This window comes from Pseudomyrmex gracilis, unplaced genomic scaffold (assembly GCF_002006095.1).
Source record: "Pseudomyrmex gracilis isolate BER0280 unplaced genomic scaffold, ASM200609v1 scaffold_61, whole genome shotgun sequence".
NCBI lineage: Eukaryota > Metazoa > Arthropoda > Insecta > Hymenoptera > Formicidae > Pseudomyrmex > Pseudomyrmex gracilis.
In genome coordinates this window covers 559,386-573,658 of record NW_018020645.1, presented here as the reverse complement: position 1 = coordinate 573,658, position 14,273 = coordinate 559,386, and the positions used below count along the sequence as shown (strand labels likewise).

At 35.0% G+C, this 14,273-nt stretch overlaps 3 protein-coding genes across 4 annotated transcripts; all 3 read right to left on the bottom strand.

Annotated features, from left to right (window-relative positions):
• Positions 1-4,043: 4,043 nt before the first annotated feature.
• On the bottom strand, positions 4,044-5,402 carry LOC109854222. Its single transcript, XM_020427105.1, has 5 exons — positions 5,362-5,402; positions 5,002-5,131; positions 4,698-4,793; positions 4,408-4,517; positions 4,044-4,318 (listed from the first exon to the last, which is right to left on the bottom strand). The coding sequence occupies exons 1-5, from the start codon at positions 5,371-5,373 to the stop codon at positions 4,130-4,132; spliced, it is 537 nt and encodes a 178-aa protein (XP_020282694.1). The 5' UTR covers positions 5,374-5,402; the 3' UTR covers positions 4,044-4,129.
• A 1,724-nt stretch (positions 5,403-7,126) lies between these two features.
• On the bottom strand, positions 7,127-9,101 carry LOC109854208 (pupal cuticle protein 20-like). Its single transcript, XM_020427083.1, has 3 exons — positions 9,050-9,101; positions 8,148-8,586; positions 7,127-7,970 (listed from the first exon to the last, which is right to left on the bottom strand). The coding sequence occupies exons 1-3, from the start codon at positions 9,071-9,073 to the stop codon at positions 7,672-7,674; spliced, it is 762 nt and encodes a 253-aa protein (XP_020282672.1). The 5' UTR covers positions 9,074-9,101; the 3' UTR covers positions 7,127-7,671.
• A 1,833-nt stretch (positions 9,102-10,934) lies between these two features.
• On the bottom strand, positions 10,935-13,072 carry LOC109854210 (zinc finger protein 512B-like). Of its 2 annotated transcripts, XM_020427085.1 has the most exons (4): positions 13,005-13,072; positions 12,250-12,320; positions 11,947-12,152; positions 10,935-11,427 (listed from the first exon to the last, which is right to left on the bottom strand). In XM_020427085.1, exons 1-4 carry the CDS (start codon positions 13,020-13,022, stop codon positions 11,111-11,113), a joined length of 612 nt encoding a protein of 203 aa, XP_020282674.1. In that variant the 5' UTR covers positions 13,023-13,072; the 3' UTR covers positions 10,935-11,110. The 2 variants fall into 2 exon arrangements, with proteins under 2 accessions (XP_020282674.1, XP_020282675.1); XM_020427086.1 differs by lacking the exon at positions 13,005-13,072 and having other exon boundaries at positions 11,947-12,063.
• Positions 13,073-14,273: the final 1,201 nt, after the last annotated feature.

Genomic DNA, 14,273 nt, shown 5'->3' with positions numbered 1-14,273 from the left:
AAATCTGCTGAAACGTACTTTAACGTACGGTCCATTGAACTATGCAGTTTTTACGCGGAAGTCACAGCGATTATGTAGATTATAAAACGTCGAGAATGGAGAAAGTATAGATTGTAGTAACCCATAACTTAGTTGCGCTAGTTTACAAAAACCAATTTTGCGAGACTAGAGATGCGAGTATATAATCACATTGCGAATTTTGTGCAATTATTTTGATCGCAATGTGAGTTCTTCAAACAAATTACCAAAGTTTTTTTACAAACATTACGAAGATATCTTCGGGCAATGCGAACGATCGGTTTTTTATTTTGTCGAAAGTGAAGGGTTACACGCGTGAAGACTTTCCGATTACAATTACGAGAACACACTACCGAATTTACGAGTGAACAAAAAAAAAAAAATTACTCGGTTCTTTTATTCTGAATAATTATGAAGTTTCTCAAATTAAAATCCACAAATGACCAGGCAGAAATGTTTTTGCCTTGTCGGTTCGGTGCGCACAAGAAAGGAGAGCCCGTTCGGATGTGCGAAATTCGATTTCCGCTCACTCGTGGGCGTTCAGCGGTCACGCAGCCGAGATAGTTCTCTCTAGTGTGCGGCTTTTGGACTTATACAGGAAGTGAACGCGAAACACATACCTCTATGTGCTCGAAGAAACGCTAAAAGAGACGATATATTTTTCGATCTACGTTCAAATGAAAGTACGCAACAGTTCCCGTGAAAGGGTTCCGGGAGGAATAGTTATCGAAAGAGACTCGGCTGTGAAAGGCAACGTGAAAACAATCTTAAAAATAGATTAGTAAAGAGAAATGCATAATCACACGTATTGTATGTAAATAAAAAAAAAAAAAAAAAACATGATTATTTATAACACAAGAAATTTAATTCGTTACATTTGTCATACAACAAGTATTTACGATAAATTACACGCGAGTGAATTCACGGCGTTGTGCATTGTATGCAATGTTATAGATAACCGCGTGTAAGCTAATTATTCACATATAACAAGTTCGTCGCTCGCGGAAGAAAAACACGTTACTTACGTTTCTAATGCGTAGAGAAACTACGAGGCGACTCTGAGACGGAGATTAACGTCTCATCTCAATTAACGTCAATGGTAGAGCGATTTTGCTAATTTGTTCTCGTGGAAAATTGAACGAAACCACGCGGTCACCGTAGTCGCATAAACTCACGATGTGTCACTCACAAGAGCTCAGACTCGTGGTCCGGAGCGATCTGAGTTGTTCCTGATTCTAATAGCGCAAATTGTTCTGACCTCGGCATTAGAGAAAGTGTTAAATCGATCAATCGATCTTGAGGATTTTGATTTGCATATTGCAATTTCTTATTAGTTTACTGATCAAATCTACAATTCTTGCAAATGTCTGTAATTTACATCTATATATATATAATTTTGATAGTGATATATATATAATTGTATGTATGATAAGTGATATATATATAATTATATGTATAAGTGATATATATATATAGATGTAAATTACAGACATTTGCAAGAATTGTAGATTTGATCAGTAAACTAATAAGAAATTGCAATATGCAAATCAAAATCCTCAAGATCGATTGATCGATTTAACACTTTCTCTAATGCCGCGGTCAGAACAATATATATATATATATCACTATCGATCTATCGAGAAACTGTGTTTCCAAAATTAAAATAAAAGTATATTCTGATCTGATATATATTTTTAAGAAAGCATTAAGTAACAATTAATTTGCAAAACTCATTTTAGTTAATACTTTTTTTTTATAAGTATACTGTCTAACAAAAAGTATTCGAGACGAGAAAAGATAAATAAATTGGAAATGCGACGGGTTCAGAACGCGAAACTCTTCAGCCATGCGAAATAAAGACCTCCTGCAGAATAGAGAGGTAATGCAGCAGAAGATTTTCATAATGATCGCTTATACGGAGATGAAACACCGCCGTGAACTCATAATTCTTCACTACAACGCGCAGAATAATGAGCATAAGTCAACGAATCCGTTTGGTAAAAAGAGGGGGAGAAAAAAAAAAGGAAGCACAGCCGAGAGAATCTCGAGACGGAGAAAAAAAGCCCGAGGCGAAAGTAAAGTTCAAAGTCGATTTGCACAGTGTCGACAATCACCGCGCCGCCGCAAAAAAGAAAATTCGCACCCGGTGATTGTATATTAGGCATTAAAAGCGTGCGTTTTCCTGATTTGCGTCGCCCGTGATTCGCTTAATCGACGCATCGACGAATTTCCAATCGATCGTTCGATTCGGCTTTCCCGTTAATTAAAGGGAATCGACTTTCTTAACCGCACCGGCAATCACGCAATCATATAATATTGCGATATCATAGGTTTGTTCTGATAATTTTGCGCATTGGGAAATCATTGATGTCTATATTTACAGAACGATCACTGTGGCGATCCAAGTGGAATGAAATAAAGCTAAATTCGCGCGCGCGCACCCGGCACGTTTGTTGACTTTTTACCATTTACACGTCATTAAACCGTAAAGTTAAAGATCGCTGAACAGCAACATTGCGGCTTTAATTCTGAAATATGGATACTCGGAAATGACAGAGTAAGAGTATACGCAACCGCAGTCATTTCGAATACTTCCCAGACATCAAGGTAGCGATTTTTTAAGTAGACTCGTTACGTTGCGAAAGATCGCTCTTCCTACTTTTACGATCATCACGTCGAAGAAAGAAAGAACTTAAATGTTGTGTGCCTTCTCCTTTCGCTCCTGTTCCTTTTTTTTTTTTTTTTTTATCAACGTCGTTTTGCACTTTTTGCCATGCACACAGACAGACGTTGTTGTTGGTACGATTGTATTTTAATTTCCGACATCGTCTGTCTACACGCCTTGTTTTGATTTCACGCTGGTTGGTTATACCTCCGTATTGTGCCATTGGAAGTGTCATAATTAAGTTGTATCCCCGACGCGAGCCTTTTCACTTCGCGCAATGTCAAGGCGAACGAGAATAAAATTTGCATCCTCGTCTCGCCAAGTTGTTTTTTTTTTTTTTACGCCGGAGTTCTTTATTATTTCTGCGTCGCTTTTACAACAAAAACGTATCAATGCACTTTATTGCATAAACAGAATTAAAGTTTGAAGAAGTGAAATGTAAAGAGTACAAACAAATGTGTATGAATATATTTCTTTCTCGACAATTTTATTCTAAACGTTTGATTTAAACTCGAACGCTATATATACTTGCAATGATTGCGCGCACATATGTAAATCAATATTTCAGAAAAGATACAAATAGACACAATATTTGTGAAAAATAATTCGTTACGCGGATTTCCGGTTATGCGGATCGCCGCAAGAGTGCTCGAATAGCAAATTGTTCGGTTCAATAAGACACTCAAGTTGCGCAACAACAATCAAGTTCCGTGTGTATGGTTCCGCGTGTAATTGTGCGTCTCGCATCATTTCATTTCCAACACTTTCAGAACGAAACACATCAGGAACGAGTGCGTGCTCATTGGCCATGTGACGATCTCACGATATCCTGAGAAACGTTTGAAATTCGCATGCGTGAAACTTTATGCGCGTTGTTTATCACACTGCAGACTAATTATGGCAGACGTCGTTAACGAGCTTTCGGGCGATTAGCCTTTTTATAACAGACGACATGTCATACGTTCGATGCGTATACGATGATGGTAAAAGTGACAATTAAATGTTACTCGAGAATCGTTAATATATTCTCTTATTTATTGCGCGGATAATCATAAATAACAAACGTAATTATCTACTATCGAAGCGTTATTAATTAAGGTAAAATACGAGTTTTTATTTTCTAATATAGTTCAATTTTATTGTAAAATATTGTTTATTAAAATATCGTTCAATTTTATTTTTTAACGACTTTTCCGCTGCGGTAATTAAAAGTAATTTATATATACGAGTGTTTTCATTTTATAATGAAAATAGATTTAATAGATGGCTTTTAGTAATAACAGTTTTCCATTTTTGTACATATTGTAATAAACAATGTTCTCTCTCTATAAAATATAACAAAATAATCTTCTACGCATTTTATACATTTTTGAGAATGTACGGATTACAAAAAGAAAAATATCAACAACAAAGATATGAAATTATGTTACAGTAACACACAGAAAATCAATGGCCTTTGACTTTGTGCACGATGGTCTTGTAGATCGGAATCTTGATCGGTATTGGCTTTTGAACCAGAATGGGCACGTGTTTCACCACTTTAAACGGCACAGGTTTCTCGATTTTAACCGGAATTATTTTCTCGACGGGCGTAGGTACTTTTTTCTCGACCGTCTTAATTACCTGCTTCTCCACCTGGAAAGACACGAGACAGATTTCAGCGGAGGAGAGATAATGATCAGTAACTTCGCTTTTAAGATTGACGTTAATTATTGTGCAGTCACCTGATATGGTACAGGCTTCGTTACCACCACGGGGACGGGATAAGGCTGTGGAACAGTTTGCACCACTGGATGCGGAACGCTGATCGGAACTTGCTTGATCGTCGGTATTCCTATCACCAAATACCGTGCGATAAAATAATATAACAAACTGTTAATGGGATTTCGAGATAAGACGATAAATATGTCTATTTACTAGAGTTAATGTCTTGCTTTTTTTGTTATTATTTTGTTATCAATATCTAAAGAATTTCTCAGTGATTTCTCGTGATTAAAAATTTTTTTTACATTACCAACGTGCTTAACAACGGGGATTACATGGGATCCGTGCAAACCCGAGTGCCAACCATTTGACAAATGATCTCCCAAGAAATCTGAAGAATGACTCTCTAAAATTTAAAATCTGATTATTTATTCGTCACGCCTGTACAACGAGACTTGCAATTTATATACCCAACACACATTATCGTCACGTATAGTTGCCGTGACAAATTGCTATTTAACGACAGTGTCGTTTATAAAATTTACAGGTAGAAAATATATCGCACAGACAAATCGCGTTACGCTAATGGCCAAATACAACGTAAATATGCAAACCTGTTCCCAAGTTAAAAGCTCCCAAGTCATCATGGTCTATAGAAATTTCTCCAAGAGTAAGCTCGCCGTGACTTCCAAGGGACTCCCAACCGGAACCGTGAGAGCAGGCGATAAGTCCCAGCAGCACAATCTTAAATATCAAGAAATGAACGTCCGAAATTTAAAAAATCCAATGAATTTTAATTATTTCTCTGATCAAAAAAAAAAAAAAGAAAAATATGCCGCACGAATTGCACAGTACATATATTTTATCAATTCACTTAGTTCGAATAGAGTTGAATATACAATGATAATTAATATAAATATCAAACACGAGCTTTACAACTGTTTATTACCTAACCGAGACGAGCCTTTACGTACAATTTTTTTCATCGCTTAGCTAAGATATCTCTATCGTTCATGAATAAGTAGTGTACTCGAGATAGATTCTTTTAGTCGTCACTTTATATACCGCCTGCACAGAGAGAAGTCTGGAACCACCACGTCACCCCACTCTAAAAGGATACCCCACACCTTTACCACACGATATCTGGATAGTGTGATTGTTGAACTGTGCGATTGTAATCACTGTCGCCACTCCAGGTATTATGTAACGTCTAATATAGCACGCAATAATTGCTTATAACGAATTATTTTAATTTTGTTTCTGATTGCATTATAAATTGCTTACGTATTAATAAAATATTTTACAAAGTAAACTAAATTTACTCTATTACAATAAGAATATAATTCAAAGAAATTAAATAAGAATATAATTTTTATAGTACTAATAATTTTCTAGTAAATTTACTCTACTTTACTAATAAATTTACTCTATTACAATAAGAATATAATTTTTATAGTACTAATAATTTATAGAACTAATAAGTTTTATTTACATTTTTTTACATTTATGTAAAAAAAATAATATATAGATAACATAAATAATATAGAAACAAAACATCAAGCAAGATGTAAAAAAAAAGTCCAGAAAAACAAAAGTGCGTCGATTATGTAACATGTTATTATATTATTGATAACAAATTGTTGAAAGTGAGCAAATTGCAAAATCTTGTAATATTTATATATTGCTTTCATATTTCTTTAGGTAAACTTTCTTAGTTTTTCCGACACTATGAATATTCATCTGTGGTTTACATGAATTTCAGTTTTTTATATTTTATCGGTCACTTCTCGTTGTACAACGATAAAATCTTTGAGTTTGTCTGTAGCTGAATCCAACGAAATTGTCACGGATGATTTGTTGCAGCAACCGCGATGATCTCGTTCATCGCGGGCGAATCAATTTGTCTGACGTCTGCTTTCCACGGAATTGTCGGTGCTTTTATCGAAAATCGCTAGTGAAAGTCGTTATTATGAGCTCTTCTTGCTTTACTATCTCCAGCAAGAACGCATATAAATTATGTGACCACTGTTTCTTTATATTTATTAATACAAATGTGTCATCTTATGAAAATACATGTTATGTTACACATGAAGATTATTTTGTAGTGTTCATATATCTTTATTTTGCATCAAAGATGGAGGAAGAGGTAAAATGTTTATAAAAGAAAAAAAATTCTAAATATCTAGACTATGAACTAAATTCTTCTTCAATGCAATTACGTAAGATAATCTGCGCAAACAATCAACAGCTCTCATCAATCAACACATTTAGTTTTTATTAATCTTATTTATTATTTTGGTCTTATTTTCTGATTTTTAGTGGATAGTATCTAAAGTTGTTGATAAAAGTCATTTACATAATTTTACAAAGAGAATTATTTTTTACTGTTTAAAATAATTCTAAAAAGTAGTAATTGATCAAAATATCACAGATATATGTATATTATGTGGTTTATACATATACGTGCATATAAAAGTTATGTGAATAGTTTTTACATATACGTCATAAATCTCTGGTTTTTATATACATGTATATATCGCTGCTGGTATACTACTTTAATAAGCTCTTTCCTCTCATCGGTATTAAATATAACAAGAACAGAAATGTTAATTGTTAATTTCATTTAGACGAGCTCATTATCTTAATTTATAAAATTACCTCAACACTTTCTGATTTACGTACGAAGGCGGCAAAAAGCATGTCGATGACGAACTTTCACCAAACAAGAATAACAAGAGTGTGTAGTTTTATAAGCATTTTATTTAAAAAAAACAATAGAACAACAAATATGAAAAAAAGGTAACTCAACAATGCGTCGATAGCGCTGGCGTTCACAAAGAAACGCGCGCTTATACATTTATATACAAAGAACAAATAGTTCAGTCGAGAATCATTCCAACGGAAAATAAGTTTTTCGTGTACTTTCTACTCATCAAGGCGAAATCGATCGATAAAAGAAGTCTCGCCTTTTCACGTTTTGATCGATCCTTATATAACAGTTTTTATCACGATAACATTACATACGCATAAAAGTCGAATAAATAATATCTAGTACTAAAAAACTTTTTTGCAAAGAAAAGTATAAAAAAGAATATAACATGAATTAATGAATAGCGAAATTCGCCGCTTGAATTTGCCGATCGAGAAAAACAACAAACAAATATTATATAACATGTCACATCTAAAACCAAATCACTAATGTTCACTCTTCTACGATAATATACCCTGTTCCTCTTGTTTCAAAAAAAAAAAAATGTACCACAGACAATCTCATCAGGTGTGCTCTAATGTTTCTTCGCATGATGATAAATGGTCTTGTAAACGGGAATTTTGATGGGATACGGTTTCACAACGGGGACGGGAATGTGTTTCTCGATCGTGATAGGAACTGGCTTTTCGACGGGTACGGGAATGTGTTTTTCCACGGGATAAGGAACCTTCTTCTCGACCGGGATCGCAATCGTCTTTATCACCTGAATGGGAACGTGTTTTGGGACGGGAACGTGGACGGGATAAGGTTGCGGAACACCAACTGCTACCGGATGCGGCACGGGAATCGGTACTGATTTTGGAACCGGTACACCTGAAAGAAAATTGTTTTGTTTGCCAGAAAGTATCTTCAGAATGTGCGAAAAAATGAAGAAACAAAAAAACCCCTCTTCACAACCCCCTTATTAACAAAATTAACTATTTTTCTTTAGTATCAAATTTTAATTGCAAATCTAGGAAGAAAAAAAGTAGAAGAGCAAATATACGTTACCGATGTGCTTGTAGACTGGTATTGCTACAGGCTTTGTCACTTCGACGTGCTCAGAAACGGGAACACTGTGAACGTAATTTTGTCCAGCGTCTAACGAGATTCCGTGACCGCCATCGTCACCACCGTGACCACCGAAATCACCGCCTCCAGAAGAGAAATCCTGATGACCACCGTCGAAACCGCCGGAAGATGATTCTAAATGTCCACCGGAACTAGCATCATAGCCACTTCCGCTGTGACCTCCGTAGTCACCACCGCCGTGACCTCCGTAGTCACCACCCCCGTAACCTCCCCCGTAGCCGGAAGTGCCGGAAATATCCTGATCAGAACGATCAATCGCTAAATGAGCGCTGTAGAGTTGCATGATCGTGAAGGGTTCTTCATTTTGGTTCACGATCACCGGCGTGGCCGCGGCCAAGGACATCAGAGAAAGCAGCACCTGTATATCGCGAAAATTAATAAAACTAAAAAGTGCACTTTATGGAAAGTAAATGTATAAATACACACACTGGCAATCCGCATCGCACAAGAAAACGGAGTGTTAATTAGAATTTTGATGTGCTGGTTTTTTTAAATTAATCAGACTCATAAAAATATGCATATATATCTACGCTCTTAATATATCAAATCTCTAAAAGAAACAATGACGCGGTACATAAGTTAAATGTAAGGTAACATAATACGTATATAATAAAATGTAAATAAATAATTACGCAAAGTTTTAATTTTTAATCATTTGTCTTTTTTGTACGTCAAATATCGAGCTTATGTTATTTATCATAAAATTGCTGTGCACAGTTTGAAAAGTAGAAGACAATTACAACAAAGTTTGACAACGTATACGGTAAAGTTTTGACAGATAAAAACTTTAACTTTTATCAACTTATCAAATATATACGTACGATTCTATTCATGTTTCCACACATAATTTTTGTACACCTCAAGTTGCTTGTAAGTCTGTTCTACAACTGATATATCTTCAGCTATTTCCCGTCTTAATATACTGTGAGGCCTTTCACTGTAGACGCTGTGATTTCGTCTCGCCTCGTGCTGCGGCGAATTACACCCGCCCGGCGCAATTGTTTCGCTGCAGCCGTGCGCGTGAAAATAATTGACCATGTCCTCGCGGCCTTAACATTGACAACGGATTAGACATTTTCTATTCCGTTACGCACAGTGAGCGTCTACGCGCGGATTTTCACGTTTACCGCAGCGTCTACCCTACTGTTACTTCGACATGTTCCTCGTAAGATATCTGCTAAATTTGCACGTCGTTTGTCACGAGATCGCTCTTTCCGGTTTTAGTTTCACGTGAGTGTTGCATACGTTTTTTTTTTTTTGTAAAATAAGATATGAGTACTTTTTACTTTATTTAAAAAAAGTTAAGATATATTATATACATATTTTATTAATAAATACTTTAATTCTATATTTGCAATTTGTTCTAATCTTAAAGGAAACAAAATATATATGTATATACAACAAAAAAGCTTGCCTACTAGCAAATTTAATTATTTTTTTACTTGACTTAGTGCTTATAAGTGTGAAGATTATTTATTAATAATGTCATGTGACCAATAGCAATTTAATCACAAAACACGACAAACTAATTTTGACGCACGCATGCGCGCACGTAACTTTTAACAACGTGTGGGAAGAGAGCATAACGAATTCGTGAACGATGTACTCAGACTCACTAATGATTTATAACGCACTACTTTTTTTATTATTATTGTTATTAGAAAACATAATCTCTAATACGTATACTAATGTAAGTTTTTCACGCAAAATTGTTTTTTTATTTTTTCGATGAACTAATAAGATTCAATTAAACTTAGGTTTCTAAAAAACTCATAAACAATTGAAAATTCTGTTTATTAATAAAGTAGTAGTTTATTAATAAAGTTTGTGATGTGTTTTTAATGCACAATAATAATTTCCATGTAGTTTACAAGATTTAATATAATTATTCAATATAATTATTATACATTTTTGGAAATATTTTGCAAAGTAAATATTATATATATATATATATTTAGAACATAGCTATCAGATAAATATTTAATTTTTTTGTAAAATAATTAATACGACTAGATACGATTAAATGAATAAACTCAAAAAAATTCGAATAAAATACTTTCACACTTTGATTCATTCGAGCTAGCAAGAGAAATGAAATTGCCGATGCACTGAACCGTGACTACTTCCAAAGAATCCGAAACAGATTGTATATAGCTCATATATAACAGTAAATCATGTGTGTGTGTATGTGTGTGTGTGTATGTGTGTGTGAAGCGTGAAAGATATAATAATATAGAAAAAGGACACATTATAAAAAACTTCCGGGAAGTAATCATTGATTAATCATTGACGCTTTAAGTTAAGTGTAGATTTAGTTCGGTTTTACGTTCTTCTACGATAACATCTCGGCGGAAATTACACGGAAATGAAAGGGAAGTGAAGGTTCACGTAATGTGCACAATGCATAAATCATACTTCTAACATTATTAAATGCAAATCTAGGTAGGATGTATCTCAATAACTTTTGTTGCAAGACGTACGTCTTAAAATAACCGCAAAAATATATAATTAAGCTAAAATGTAACAGAAACTATAATAGGAGAGAAATAATATAATACACTATTTATATAAAAAAAACTTCTTTATTAAATAACGTTAATATTTGGCAGCAAGTAAAGAACACACACGCCAGGAGGTATGGTAGAGGTATAATCGACGCGAGAGTGAGAAAAAAACAGATATTTTCTCACATTATCGATATTATTACTAGTGTGACAACTTTTTTATCTACAAGTAACAGTATTTGGAGTCTATGAAAAATGATCGTGGGGCGAGTTTATACTGCAACACGCCATTCAGCGTTATCCTGACTTCGCAGATTGATAACTCGTACGAGTCGCGCTCTGGAATCCTATTTAATTATCTTATAATGCGAGCTTCTCTCAGTATATCCAGTGACCGTGCTTCTTCGTTTTTCGATGGAAAACGTGTTTGTAGATCGGAATGTGGATCGGATATGGTTTTTCAACCGGCACAGGTATATGCCTCTCCACCGTTATCGGGACTGGCTTTTCCACCGGCACCGGCACTATCTTCTCCACCGGATACGGCACTTTCTTCTCCACCGGTATCGCGATGGTCTTCACGACTGGCACGGGAACCGGATGGGCGACCGGCACGTGGATGGGGTAAGGCTGAGCAACTGCCACCGCCACAGGATGAGGCACGGGAATTGCCACGGGTTGAGCCACTGGGATTCCTATATGTTTCCAAGATAAATAATAATTTAGTCCGTCTATCTCTACCTTCTTCTTCTAGTCCGTTGGTCACATCAATTGTTTAAAGGAAAGAAGTGATTTTATTTATACGCTTCTATAAAAAATACAAGAATAGAGGTTCAACCCAAAGAAAATGTAATCTTATTGAAAGAACAGGAGGATTTTCTGATATTCGCTTTTTCTTAAAAGTTTCACAACGTACTTTGGTATTCAAACGTAAATGCAATTTGTTTTTTTGCGTGTCGATAAAGAAGTTTTCCAGTTAGTAATTGCTACTTTCAGAAATAATACAAAATGAATTAAAACTTTTTGATAAATGTATTTTCTTGTTCCAATCTCAATGCGCGAGAGATATACGTGTTATTACAAGAACTATCAATTCTAAATATTATCTATTTTTGTTTATAACAATTTTACTGTTATCATCATTGTTGTCACAATGTAAATGTTATTATATAATTTATTGGCGTTTACTTGATTTATTTATTACAAATTCTTACCGATGTTTTTTACAACTGGCACAACCACCGGTTTCGTAACTTCTATATGTTCGCTGATTGGTATAGATTGAACCGCCAGGTGCTGGATGTTCCCATGGTTAACTTCGTGGCCCATTCCTGTGTGAAGATCACCATTTCCGTAAGAAGAATAGCCGAGATTCTGATGAATATTTATATTCTGGCCGGTAGATCCGTAACTAGACACTCTATTAAAATCAGTAATTAGTGACAGTACAATGAGAGAGACACGCAATGTCTTGTGATGAATATGACGACCGAATCCTCTCATTTGCGCTTGCTTACCCATGCCATCCCGACTCACTCCCTGCAAAACTGGCAATTGTTGCTTTTGTTAAGTAACATAGAATGAGTATCTGAAATAATTAACATCTTTTTACTGTAAAAAATATTATAATAAAATATTGTTAAATAAATAGTAATTTTTAAAATCAACCTTATGTGTGATAAACTATTATTAGATATATAATTAGATAAATAGATAGATTATTTAATTACATTGGATATAGTTTTAAAAAAAGGAAATAAATTTAAGAACTTTTTCTAGTTTTAATCTATATTTTTTTCTCTCTTTTTTTTCCTTCCCCTTTTCTCCCTCATACATTCTTTCTCTTTCATCGCAGTTGGTGTCAACCACATTGTTTTATGACAAATATATGAGCGACGTAAAAAAAAATGTGATAAAGAACATCTATGTATATTCGCGATTGGGACACTTTGAAACATTCGTCAATGTACTCTTTCTTTCCCTCGAAAGAATATGGTACGTCTGAGCGGATATGTGTTTGAATTATCACCCGTCTCGCGAGATACTCCTGAATCTATACTGAATTACTATCGTACTATATATCGTACGAAAGTGAAGAATGGAAATATCGACAATCACTTTCCATCGCTATTGTTCGGCGGAACAAAGTGAAGCCGGAACTCGCGTGCGAGTCGGTGAAGTATCGGGTGCCTTGAATCTCCGCTTCCGCGATTCCCACGCGTATACGCCCGTCCCGAAACGCGGTACCTTACATTCGTCTTTCGCTACTTACGGAGGACAGAAGAAACATTTTTCAGAAACACGTCGCGATGAGAGATACGATAACGTGAACGATACAACGAATGTGATACTGCGGATTGGTTCCGATGGACCGTTCGTTTTTATACATGACGCTTTCTCCCTCTCCCCTACTCATCCAAGATAGCCGATGTCTCTTGTGGAAACTAGATTCGCGTGCCCGCACCTATATCCGATTAGCAAATCGGGAACGAGTTTGTTCTTGATCCCTCTAGTAGAATCGAAACCCGAGACAAGTACAGTCAGAAATACAGTCAGAATGCGTTTCTCGATCCGGTTGCGAATTACGTTACAGCTTGAAGAAAACCTTGTCAAAATTTATCACTGTTAGAATTTCAAGCTTTAAACTGATAGTCAATTGTAGATTAAAAATTGTAAATTAAAAATGACAAATTTCTCGAATCTGTGATAGGACTTAAATCGATAACAGTTTTCTATGATCGATTTTGAACGAAAATGATTTTGATCCGAAAATCGAATTCAACGAGTATTGATAATTTACAATGTTTTAATGAATTTTAACTTTATAACAGATATATGAATCTGTTATGAATATTGTTGAAATAATGCATAACTCTCTGATAGCAAATTCCTTTTGTAAGCGCGACGAGAACATCAACATAAACTGATGTTCTCTCGTTATCTTCCACATCTTGAAATAGATACGAAAGTGAAATTTGTTTTGCTCTCTGAACCGGTTTTCTGTGTTCTTTTGTGAAATATATATAGCGACTCCGTGCGGTAAAATGAAAACGTGTCTTAGTGCGCTGACTCTCTGAGCAACAAAGTGAAGCTTCTACATGTTGATACGCACTCAAGTATCATATTTCGTTTCTTGTGCGAGTTACAGAGAAACTACTCCCGTTCTTAAACGCTAAAAATATAAGTTTTTGCTTATAACAATTAATTATATCTGCTCACAAATATGTTGCGGATAGGTAATTGCGCTCGGGGAAAGAAATAAAGAATTTTTACAAATTATCCGTGTGAGTTATAATTGCGACACTTACAAAGTGAAGTTCGCCCGACTGATTTCGCTCTAACAGAAGAGAATCATAAAAATACGCTTTCATAAAAATTATTTGCGTCATTATCCTCGGAGAAGAGTACGAATGGAACGACATGTCGTATATTTAGATATAGATATAGCTTGTCTTGTTATTCACGCAGAGAGGCATTTAATAACCGTATTGCCTGACTTTGCGCTAATTTGTGAGATGAAAAAAAAAAAAAAAAAAAAAAA

Coding starts and splice junctions, on each gene's coding strand:
- LOC109854222 (XM_020427105.1), bottom strand. Junction 4,794..5,001: donor AGCTTTTAACTTGGGAACAG/GTTTGCATATTT, acceptor TTTAAATTTTAG/AGAGTCATTCTTCAGATTTC. Junction 4,518..4,697: donor CCCCGTTGTTAAGCACGTTG/GTAATGTAAAAA, acceptor ATTTGGTGATAG/GAATACCGACGATCAAGCAA.
- LOC109854208 (XM_020427083.1), bottom strand. CDS start 9,073: ATGTGTGGAAACATGAATAGAATC. Junction 8,587..9,049: donor GTGGAAACATGAATAGAATC/GTACGTATATAT, acceptor CGCGATATACAG/GTGCTGCTTTCTCTGATGTC. Junction 7,971..8,147: donor ACCAGTCTACAAGCACATCG/GTAACGTATATT, acceptor ATTTTCTTTCAG/GTGTACCGGTTCCAAAATCA.
- LOC109854210 (XM_020427085.1), bottom strand. Junction 12,153..12,249: donor AGTGAGTCGGGATGGCATGG/GTAAGCAAGCGC, acceptor TGATTTTAATAG/AGTGTCTAGTTACGGATCTA. Junction 11,428..11,946: donor GCCAGTTGTAAAAAACATCG/GTAAGAATTTGT, acceptor GGAAACATATAG/GAATCCCAGTGGCTCAACCC.